This window comes from Magallana gigas, chromosome 5 (assembly GCF_963853765.1).
Source record: "Magallana gigas chromosome 5, xbMagGiga1.1, whole genome shotgun sequence".
NCBI classification, from domain to species: Eukaryota; Metazoa; Mollusca; class Bivalvia; order Ostreida; family Ostreidae; genus Magallana; species Magallana gigas.
The window spans coordinates 12,556,915-12,569,041 of NC_088857.1; the positions used below are offsets into that span (position 1 = coordinate 12,556,915).

The window sequence follows — 12,127 nt, forward strand, 5'->3', positions numbered from 1 at the left end:
GTTAGTAATTTTTAAAAATCCTTGTCTCAAGCTATTTGGCCAGGAAGGCTAAAACTTGTGTAGAGTTAATGTACATGTAAGTTTGTTCAAATCAGGATCCTCGTGGTAGGGTGAACCACAATGGCGGTTTTATTTATAAAATTATCTGTTATAATAGGAATAGATAGCGACATTTTTTTTTTTAAATCTTCATTTGGAAAGACTATTTCACTTAAAAAACTGAAACTTTTGAGAAAGACCCTCCTAGTGTAGATTCAAGTTTGTTTAATTCATGATTTTCGGGAGTAAACTTGCCGCAATGGGGAATGGGGGGGGGGGGGGTACATTGAAATAAATATAGTGAACATTTTAAAAATTCTTTTCAAAAACCATTTGACCAGAAAACGGCTGAAATTATGTGAGGCATCATCAAATAGTGTAGATTCAGGTTTGTTCAAATCACGATCCCCAATGGTAAGGTGGTGTCGAATTTTTATATAAGGATAAATGGTGAAAAGTATTTTTACTTTCATTCTCGGAATATAAGAATTTTATAGATACCAATGTAAGCACGTTTTAAAAAAGATATTTAAAATTTATTGTTAAATAAGCAAAAATCATACAATTGATTTAAAACTCCGATTTAATATAATTTTTTGTGTACGCTTTTAAACGATAGTCATGCTAAGAATATGTATAATGATAGAAATAGCATTAGTTTTCCCGGCCAATTAAGCCATATTTCAATTACAAAATGATGCAGGCCTACATATTTTTTTACAAAACAAACTTGACATGAAAGGATACCGCGTTAGTTTATATTTACTGTAATATTGCAAAATGTTATAAATATGAATCGGGGAATGTATTCTTATTTTTTGGAAACTTAAGTCAATATAATATTAAAATTTCAAAATAAATTGTTAGATCTATGATTGTCATCAATTCTTTTTCGATTCGTCTTGGTTGATGTAATTATGTTAAATGTTATTAAAATTCAAGTCATGATGAAATGATGAGCCTGTGTTATCCATCAACTGAAAGATAAATAAAATGTCGGGCAAAGTAAGAGTTGACTAAATAGCACAGCTACGTTTGATTACAGACACTAATTGTCTGTAAACATCTATATGAAATAACAATTTTAAAATGAAAATGTATAAGTCCGTGAAAATTAATCAAACTAAACCACAATCGATGAAGGATGAGGATGATGATTTCAACGAAAAAAGTCGCACAAAATATCATTTTCATAATGTACAATTCTGTGTTTATCAATCAAAACCAATTTTGAATATTTTTTTCTTTAAAAAAAAAATTATTTCATAATGCATTCTGGCAATACACTTTAAAGCTGCTTGGTCCGATTTTATATCAAATTTTATGCACGCTTTTAAACAATGGCTATGCTCAGTATATGTATAATAATAGACATTGCAGTAGTTATACCCATCAATTATGCCAAATTTCAATGAAGAAAAATACGTACAAAATTTGCTAACAAAACAAACGACATTAAAAGGTACCGCGTTATTTCGCCTCATGTTAAATTTCAACCCTGACGACGAGACGGGTATGGTTGTATTACGACTTTGACATGGCTTTAAATAAAGGTGGAAATGATTAGACAAATTACAAATAAACATGTGTACGTTTTGTTCGCTAATATTTCCAAAGTCTGCTTTCTTTACAATCGATGCATAGCATGCGGGTTTAATAACTCCAATCATTCGGGGGACGAAACCAAGCGGTTTCCCTTTCTAAACATTCCCGAGATGCATTTTGGTTTGTTTTTTCGTTTGCCCAAAGAGAAATTATTTTTATTTACTTTGAATATTTTTAACTTTGAAAGGAGACTGATTCTGCTGGTGTAAAAAGGAGAAAGTCCATAACTTTCTAAGGTAAATGATTTGTATGTAAAAAATTTTGATACTGTAATTACAAAAAAATCGGACCAAGCAGCTTTAAGCACTTGCACTCGTTCCTACGGTTTTGCCGTTTTGCTAGGACCAAAATTTTAATAGGAATACAATTTGATTGATTAATAATTTAATTGATCATTTGATTGTGTCTTTTTAGTACATTTTGATTTTTCAATGTTGGCAAAAAAACTGCTTTTAAAGTTACATGTATATCCACAAAATGGGGGTATTAATGTTCAAGAAATAAAAATCGAGAAAAGATAGTTGGTCAATTTCGATAAACTATTTTTTTTGCTAACAAAATATGTAACTCTTAATGAATGTTTAATAAAATGGTTTGTAAACAGAAAAATGTTTTAGAAATTTCGAAAATATGCATTTTTTAAAAAGTGTTGAACGGTCGTGCGAAGAATACATTTAAATGTACTTTTTATATCTTTTGAAAAAAATCAATATTTTTTTTAATTTAATGACTATCAATACATTTTCTTCAATTATATTTTAACATGATGTATTTTAGTGCATAATTTGATTATGAGATCATGTTTCATTGTATTAAAATGTGGCTATTGAACTTTTTACACAAAGTGAGCTAAATCTCGCTGTAGGAAAATAAAAGTGCATCGGTATAACTATTTTGGCATTTTTGATAAGTCAATCAGTTGTTTAAACTGTTCATATTTAAAAAAGTTTGGTTTGACACAAATGGCTGGGTTAACTATAAATATTTCTAGCATTGAAAGAAGACCTATTCTGCTGCTGTAAACAGGCGAAAGTGTATAACCTTTGTAAGATTATTAGTATGTTATAGAGAATAATGCCTATCCTTTTTCCCAATCCCGTGCCAGCCCGATACACTTATATCTGCCAGACGGCTTACCTTTCCATGGATTCATAAAGGGCTGCATTTAAACGCCCAAGGAACTTTACGCACATGGTAGTAATAGCGAGATGAGACAACCCATTGCTCAATGGTGGCTGTAAAACTTGTTCAGGCACCAGCTACCTTTGTACAAGCACAGCACTAACACGGTTTTAGTAGCCACATTACGGGTCATGCGTACAAAATATTGGGCAAAACGTCTTGTCACACAGACAACTGCATCTATATCATAAGTTGCGACGTTAGGTCTGGGCGATACGTTGGGTAGACAGGTGACCTCCGCAGAAGATTCTACCAGAAAGACCAAACGATTCAAAGAGCCCGTCGGGGAACATTTCAATTTCAGTGGTCACAAATGGGAAGACATTACAGTAGTGGTTATTGCTCATAACCAGCATTGGACAGACGCGGAGAGAAAAAGCAAGGAAATTTCTGGATGGTTCAAACCTGATGGCATCTCTCATAGCCTTGTCACCTGCTACCCATCCTGTAATTTTAACAAAGCTGTCGACTCTGTGTCAACTTTTAATTTCCTATTCATTTTTCCCTTTTTCATAATTATTATTAAACTTTTCCCCTTTTTCCTTTACATTTGAAGACAGAACAGGCTGTCCTGAAAAGTTGACAATATTAATTGTTCGTGTCGGTAGCCATTTTTAGTGCTTTATATACGTGTATATTGGATAGGATATATATTTGTTAATGGTTGTTGAGCAACCTTTGGAGAAATTTAACCTTGAACAATCATGATATATAACATTCATTTGTTTTTGTGTCAATAAAAAATCAAGTATCCAAATTCACAATCGCAAGAAAGTCCATAGTACACAGCTCCTTAAGATGAACATCATTCATGTTCCTAATTCTGCTATTCCCAAAGAGTTGAACCATCGATCTACTAAGAAATCCATCCATGCAGTAGGCAAGTAGCTATTCAGCCTGGCATAAAGCTAAAAAAGGGAGAAATAAGACTACACGTATTTAATATTTTTCTGAAGTAAATGAACCTAAATATATATTTTAATATTTAAAACAATACACACATACACTGACTCTCCTTCTACAAACAGGTAGCATGCAAGGTGTGTGTATGAGCAATCTGATTTTTAAAAAAAATTAAAATAATTTAAATTAATTTCATATCAAAATCCTGAAGATAATATTATAAATAAATAACAAAAAAATCATTGTTTTAAACTTAAAACAGGAATTATGAGTAAAAAAAACCCTGTGAAAATAGGGTTGCGGCGCATGTCGAAACTTGGTTTTATTCAATCTCAATGATGTGGCGTTAATTTAAGATGAAATTAAATTTGAATAATTATGCATTTTCGTTTTTATTTTACGATAAACGGTTTAGAAAAGATTATATACAGTAAAACCCAAGTCGAACGATTTCTTTGTAAAGTTTTATTTGTAAAAGCTGTCAGTGACATACAAGGAGTAAACCTAACGAAAACGATGAAAATCTCCATTAGAGCACATACGTTAAATAGGACGAGGGGTTTGATTGGTAAGGATTGGGATGAGTATAAATTTTGAATTAGAAGGAGTTACTTCCACATAAATGCACCGCCTCGACGTTTTGTTGTTGACATTACAGATACCTAATTTAGAGTCGGAAAAACACAAAAACAAAAAACACAAAAATGAAATAAAAATTTTGAATTTCTTTAAAATTGATAATAATGACAAAGACCGAGATTTTCTACATATTTTGTTTAACGAACTCCGAAGGCATTAGGTTGTAGTTTTAATGAGAGATAAATATTTTTAATAGATAGATATTAAATACCTATAATTTTATTTTTTTTTTAATATAACCTGTGCAGGAAAGAAAGAAAAAAACCTACACAATACTTATCAAACAGCCCTCGGCCGCCATCGACCAGATATCGGGTTCTTGGATTTTCCAGGGTAACAGCGTCTTCAAACGCGTCGATTACAGGAGTCGTCGTACGGTACGAAGTGTCTGCTGCTCTTTCTAGTCCGGAAAACTGAGATTCTAAGTATTTCTGGCCGTACACCTGTTTCACTTCCGGGTCGGCTTTTTTCCACATGGTTTCTTTGTCATCTTTTAATCTCTTTAACTGTGAATAAAACTTATGTGCATTTGGATGGATGAACGTTATACTTGTTTTAGCGTGTTCATGTCTCATTGTAATAATTTTAAAGATAATTATACATTACTGCCGTTCAAAATGCCGGTCACTCCCCCGAACTCCCCCGGCTCGACTATGACCACCTTCACTCCAAATTTCCTCATTTCCAGTCTGAGACAGTCTGAGAAATTTTCACCCCCGTACTTCGTTATTCCGTATACAGATATCCTTGGGAGAGACAGGCGACCTTTGACACTGGTATTGTTAATCACTCGACCTGTATTAATAAAGATAAATTATAAAAAAATAACACTTTGTACATGTAATAGCATGTAACATTATTTAATTTTTTTCTTCCAATTTTTTGTTTAATCATACATTTTGTAAAAATGACATCATAGACCATTCTATGAATGCAAATGCACAATGTACTGTATATCAAAAACGTAGCATACATAAGTGGATATCTGAATATTAATGTAACTTGATTTAGATACAAAGAAAAATGTACCCTTTGATTTCGGGTCATTGGGAGAAAGCCTCAAATCTTTCAAGAGACTGGGCTCAGAATAATCAATTCTTCATAGAAAATACAGATTACAGAGAAAATTTTCAAGTTGACCGTTTACCCTTTGATTTTCGGATCATTGGGAGAAAAGTTTTCGTCACGTGCACCATCCCAAAGAGGTTGACATCGGCCACACGTCTGTAAATCTCCATAGGACAAAACTCAATGTCACCAAAACAGTCGATCCCAGCATTGTTCACAAGGGCCCAAAGACCTGCAATCGTGCAAGTTACATATGTAAAGCACAAAGCGTTTACCATAACTGTCTTTACTGCGTTTTGATAACAACTTCAAGTTATTTTTTATAATAAATTCGGTTACAGTGTTTGTGAAACGAAAATAAAGAATCAGAATAAAATTTCAATTTTGGTTTTGAACAGCGAGATTATTGGTTCAATTTTTTTGCATTATTTTGAAGCTGACTTTAAATTTAAGTAGAGTTATCAACATTTTGTTAATAACCTGATACCAATTTTGGTATGCTTTCATTTGAATCTCGCGCCATTTCATATTAATACAGTAATGTGTTTTGAAAAATGTACCACATCCGGTATTCTTATGAACTGTTTCTACATAGGCTTTTGCAGCTGTTATCTGGTCCTCTTTGGTGACATCTAGTTGGACTACATGGAGAAGGTTCGAGCAAGATCTCGCAAGTTCTCCAGCCTCTTTGCCATTACTATTCAAACACCCAGCAAACACACGAAACCCTAAACCATCAAGTCGCTTCGCAAGATCATAGCCAAATCCTGTTCAAACAATCAATATATTAGTTAAGTTTCAATAAACAAATAATTAATGAATTTACCGAGAAATTTTAAAAACTGAGAGGCAGAGATTAGAGGGGCCTACTGACGATTTCAATAAACATTAATTATTTTTCCGGGTTTTTTTTATCTTTACAACATTTCAGTAAACCATCTCCAATAGTCAACCAAAAACCAGTCGTCGATTTAAGGTCATGTTTTGGAGTTGGAAAGAAAATTTTAAGTTACCGATATATTGAGCCAGTGTAAACAAGAATATGGCACAGGCAGTATGTTCATAACAATGAATTGTGATATCCGTATGTTGCTTATCACTCAAAGACTGACTTTTTAATTTTAATTAAAAAATGCAATACTAGATCAGTATAAGTAATGAAAATAAAAAAAAATTATACCAAAATCGTGAACATCCGTTTAACTGCAATGTGCATGTACAACAAGCAAACTATTCTGTGTTTTATAACAACAAAAACTTCATCTGAAGGGCAAAACTTTTAAATTAAAAATATTTACATTTTCAACTGTCTTTGTATGTGATAACATTACGAATTAATTTTGAAGCCTACAGCTTCATAAAAGATTGGTTTACACAAAATATTCGTGTTTTATAGCAAAACTGAAAAACGGTACTGGCTGCACAGCGTAATAATACATAGCATAAGTAACATTTAAAAATAGTGGTTTTAAAATGTTGTTTTAAAGTGTACTGATTGAAAATAATATAAATATAAGTCATAAGCAATTATTATTTGAAGTTCATGAAATGATCATTTTGGTCGGAGCGTGGTCATATCATAAATCCTTTCGGGTTTTATTGAATTTGACCACGCCCGGACCGAAACCCATAATACTAAGGAATGATTCCTTATTCCTTAATTAACTCAACTGAAGAAAAGTTTTTCAAATCATATACAAAGAAAAACTTTGCAGAAATTGTGTTGTAAGGACCTAATACAATTTTTGCTACCATGATCAATCTTCTTACAATTTTGATCGATGCTTGTGTACTTCTGATGTTTTTATGGAAAATGTGTGTAAAATAAATAATCAACTTTCAATCCCATTGATGATACACATGGCTTAGTGTTCATGCGAGTAAAGCCAGTAACTGAAAGGTCTCTGGTTCAAATCCCGCTGTGGTCACTTGATGTTGCGAGTTGTGCACTTAGTTAACGCACTTTATTTACATTATCTTAGTCCATCTATCTGAAATTGGGTACCGGTATATGCGGGGAGTTGACCTGCGATGGACTGTTGCCCCATCCAGGGGCAGTCAATGATTGTCATATGCCTAAAACCACAGAGTACTGGGTAAAGCACCGTCTTTCTGTCATTTTTTTTTATTAGTTGTTTTACGCATCCGCCGACCCTATTTTTTGCAATATTGGAAAAAAATAAAATTTCATTAAAGGAGGTTGGCACTTGAAATACTAGTAATGTCAAACATCCCAAAACCACTTGGATATAAAGATATGGTCCTAAATGTTCATATGGTTATTTGTGACCCATGGCACGTGCCATTTTTGGAAATATAGGGCCTCAAACAGAAATGATAATTGTCCTGAATGTTTTGCTAAAATTTGCATGAAAATTGATTATTTGAAAAAAAAATCAAACAAATATTTATAGTTTGAACTATCATTCGATTATGGTTTTAATATAATATGAAATTGAACACATGTAGTGATTATAAAAGTAATAGCTAAGTCAAAGTTTAAAAAAAAATCTTGTTTTACAGCTGGTTACTTCAAATGCCAGTACACAATGACCTCAACAACAGATGTTACAAAATTTTGGAGTAATCAATTAATGACGCAAATAAAAAAAATAATAGTAATGTCATCTTTCCAAAACTTTGCATACAAGTAGACATACATTTAATTTATCATTTAAAAATTAAAAAAGTAGAAGTCACATTTTACAAATTTGAGAAATAGCATGTAATAAGCTATTTTTAGGCCCAAATTGGAGTCAAATTTTTCTTAACTTCTATGATATATACGCTTAATATGCCAAAATATATCGATAGAAATATCAAAATATTGTTTAAATATGTTTTTTAGAATATCATGAATGTATCGTAATACACAACTATGTAGCTATAGAAGTTTGGTCTGCGCTGCAAATTAGGAAGCTAAGCCAACAGTACTCTAAAACTACTGAGTTATGAAAATTGTTCATTTCCTTCTTGAAAACCTTCCGCCACCATATATAGTCCCTTTCTAAACTCTGTAAAAATGTAATTTTATTAAAACAATTTTATTCAATAAAGTTTATTTGGCATTGTAAAATACAAGGATACTTTTAGAATTAATATGTGATGCAGAATTTTCAGACTAGAGGTGACCAAAATGGCTAAGGAGCGAACCTATTCAACCCTCGTTTTATTACCGCCGACCATATTTTTTAGTCGGAAATCCTTAAATGTCCGTTCTTGGTTTGAATTTTACATATTGTTGATCAAAATCATGTAAACGACTTTAACAGGGATTTTCAGCTTGAATATGATTTCAATCATCTTATCGAATGAGATTAGTTTGTCTGCCATAGTCTGGGAACAGTGAACCGTGTTTTTTCAGGACATAATTTTTAAATGTTTCAGTGAGAATGGTAAATATAGAACAGTTCAAAGAAATGTGGTGGAGGAGTATGAATCCGGTGCTGGTACACACGTGTCTTTACTTTGGGCTTACACATACACATCTGACACACACGTGTCTTTACTTTGGGCTTTTGGCACCATGGGCACAGCACGAAGTTGTTGACAGTCACTACAGTTTTGACAATAATTAAAGGTTAGTTCCAATTTTATATCGTGCTCCCTTATTTTAAAAAAGCAAATTTCAACTGTATTTCAAAATTCAAAATTAATTGTGTCAGAGAAAGTTTACTATGTTTACATCTGTTATTAATATGCAATCATGATGCATTATAGATCTATCAGATTTTAAATTGATGGATGGGAGACCTGGATTAGAATCGTTCAAGCTGTTTACTGTAAAAACAAAAAGTTGCAAACTAAAAACAGGACAACCTCTGAACAGGACTGACTGACCAAATGATATTTGAATGCAGGTAAACTGACATAAAGGCTAGTGATTACCTTGAACCCGTTTAAAAATTTCTGTGATATGCAAAGTTGTTACATAAATAATTTCTGTGATATGCATAGTCCTAATAAGAGGACATGGTGACATATAAACCTATGATTTATCAAATATCAAATTTTAACACAATATCCTAATATTTTTTATATCATATACAAAGATGAACTTTTGAAAAATTTCGGTTTTCAAAAGTAAATAAATCAAATTTAAAATAAAAGAGAAATTTAGAATTAAGCATTGGGCAAACAAATAAATATTGATTTTCCCTTTCCGTTTCATAGCCGCACAATAGCAGGGGAATATAAATACTGCAGCGTGGACATCTCTGTTAAACCTGATGTATTCAAGTAATTCATGTATATATATTCATTTAGATGCACTCTCTGTGATTGCATAGATATTGAATCATTAATTGTAAATTATAAATAAGTCTTTTCTCCGTTTCTATTTCAAATTAAAATAAATTTGTGTCTTCATATATATAGTGTTTCGGTATAAACTAGCTGTTGCTGTTTTAGATAAGGCATTATTAAATTGGACTTATTTTTTTGCAGATATGTCATTTTTGTTGTGACTTAGATGTGGTAGAGGAAGAGGAAAATCAAATACATGGATAATGCATGTGTAGTAGGAAAGGAGACATGAGCATATAGATACAATGAGAATATAAAGCTGGACTGGGAATCAAACCTGGGACCCCTGCAACTCTAGTCAGGAGCTCGGGTCGATATCCACGGTCCATATAGACCCAATTACTTCACAAATTCATGTGATTTGTTCCCCCCTGCTAGGATGTTCAGCCTTTATTAGTGAAAAATGTCCCCATAATATGAAGAAATGTATCTGTTCAATGTTTTAGACGCATTTGTTACTTGTATATAAAACGGTTTGAAAAATAAACAGTTTTGGTTTTTTTTTTAGGGGGGGGGTGTTTTGGGCGGGGGGGGGGGGGTGTGGTTGTGGGTTGTAGCCACCCGATTGACATTTTCCTTATGCGGGTTGAATAAACCTAATCATTTTGGGGAAACCAAACGGTTCCCTTTTCTAAAAATTCCCATGATGCAGTTTGTTTTGGTTTTTTTGTTTAGTTTTTTGGGGTTATTTTTTTTTGGGAGGGGGGTTGTTTTGTTGTTGTTTTGGGGTTTTTTTTGGCCCATATATATTTTCAACTTTAAAAGGAGATCGATTCTGCTGATGTAACTTGGCGAAAGTCTATACCTTTCAAAAGTAATTTGTCTATATGGAAAGTGATAGCGAAAAAAAAATCAGACCATGCAGCTTTAACTTTACTTATTTCAATCACAAATGCCATGTTTTAATGAAAATTATATGTATTATTATTCTTCTAAACAAATTATATCAACGAAATGCGAGTTTCATGATTGCCTGTCAGACTGGTGCCCTGTTTGTATTTAGATAAGTCTCAGTGCTGATTATCAGCAAGGGTAACCTACATCGTATGAGACAGATGGCAGATGATCTTAAAGTGTGTCAAGTTTTGTGATAGCGTAAAAAGAATTTTAACTATTTTGAACTTCCCAAAAAAGGTAGAATATAACAATACAAATTAAATGGTAACATGTCTAATTACTATCGAGATCGGTCCTTCAACATTGTATATTTATCCTAATATTGAATTTTTTTCAAAAACAAAAACGTTTTGTTTTGACCAGTCGTGTATATGACACTGGCATTTCGTACAGAAACACAACTAGATTATGCACATCCAAATCATCAAATAAAGTAAGAGTGTTAACTTGTCTCTGAGTTGGCTTGCATACGATATTAATATAAGGGTGTACATGTATTTGGGGTAAGCTTGGAAAAATATGGATGCTTGATGCGATACAAGATTCTCTTTAAGTTTTAGACAATAATATAAGTTGTGTCATTTGTGAATCATTTAAAACAATGATGTGAGTAAAAATAAAATAAGTGGTTAAAGCGTTTGGTATTAGCAAATGCTAATTATTTTCTATAGAAAAATCTAGTCTGTTGCAACTTTTAATGACCCTGCAAAAAGTAATTCAAATCAATATCAATAATTCAAAAATGTATGATTACGATAAAAACAATGGGCATTAATATCGTTCCCTCGGACACCTCTCTCTCTCTCTCTCTCTCTCTCTCTCTCTCTCTCTCTCTCTCTCTCTCTCTCTCTCTCTCTCTCCGCTGAATTATTTACCAGTGTCGCATCCTGTTATAAAAACTCCTTGTCCTTTGCCGTGAATTCTTCGTAGATTGGATCTCCTGGATTTGTAAACATAGAAATAAACTCCAAGAGGAACGCTCAAAATCACAAATATCATCCACATACTTAGATAAAAAACCTTAATGTTACAAGAATGTCTTAAAACACAATCATATCAGGTCCATCAGACTTCTTAATAAACCTGTACACGTTATCCACTAACAACTCGATATAATTGTCGTTTGACCCTTATCAATTTAAGCTTTGTGTCAAATAAATGGATCTTCTATGTCAGATTGTACCATGGCAACATAGTCACTCTAGTGTTATCTCCTAGCAATGAAGTACTTGTGTACATGATCCCCCGTTCCTCCCCTTTATCATCTAGATCCCCGCATGAAGTCAAGGAATATTGATAAATTTTCATAAAAAGAACCAATTTACTAGTACGTCACATATACACTTTTTTTTATTTAAAGCAATATGAGCTGTATTTTTAATTTTTATTTTTTTTGCTGCAAAAACCTGCTAGTATGATGAGTCTGCATACAAATAAAACTTTTATGATAAATAAGGTTTGAAATAATCATTAATTTTTGGCAGAGGAA

At 32.6% G+C, this 12,127-nt stretch overlaps 1 protein-coding gene and 1 long non-coding RNA gene across 2 annotated transcripts; one reads left to right on the forward strand and one right to left on the reverse strand.

The window, feature by feature from the left end:
* Window positions 1–3,531: 3,531 nt before the first annotated feature.
* Window positions 3,532–11,790, reverse strand: LOC105343445 (D-beta-hydroxybutyrate dehydrogenase, mitochondrial). Its single transcript, XM_034453887.2, has 6 exons — window positions 11,514–11,790; window positions 5,997–6,203; window positions 5,516–5,668; window positions 4,970–5,163; window positions 4,638–4,874; window positions 3,532–3,734 (listed from the first exon to the last, which is right to left on the reverse strand). The coding sequence occupies exons 1-6, from the start codon at window positions 11,641–11,643 to the stop codon at window positions 3,636–3,638; spliced, it is 1,020 nt and encodes a 339-aa protein (XP_034309778.2). The 5' UTR covers window positions 11,644–11,790; the 3' UTR covers window positions 3,532–3,635.
* LOC109620611 (uncharacterized) lies at window positions 8,583–10,207 on the forward strand. Its single transcript, XR_004598029.2, has 4 exons — window positions 8,583–9,016; window positions 9,157–9,296; window positions 9,610–9,675; window positions 9,883–10,207. It is a non-coding gene; the product is annotated as an uncharacterized lncRNA (long non-coding RNA).
* Window positions 11,791–12,127: the final 337 nt, after the last annotated feature.

Excerpts from the sequence above, each read along its gene's own strand:
- LOC105343445 (XM_034453887.2), bottom strand. The coding sequence starts at position 11,643 with ATGTGGATGATATTTGTGATTTTGAGCGTTCCTCTTGGAGTTTATTTC. Across the intron at positions 5,669-5,996 it reads TCATAAGAATACCGGATGTG|GTCTTTGGGCCCTTGTGAAC; the intron begins GTACATTTTTCA and ends GCACGATTGCAG. Across the intron at positions 4,875-4,969 it reads GCATTTTGAACGGCAGTAAT|TTAAAGAGATTAAAAGATGA; the intron begins GTATAATTATCT and ends TTTTATTCACAG.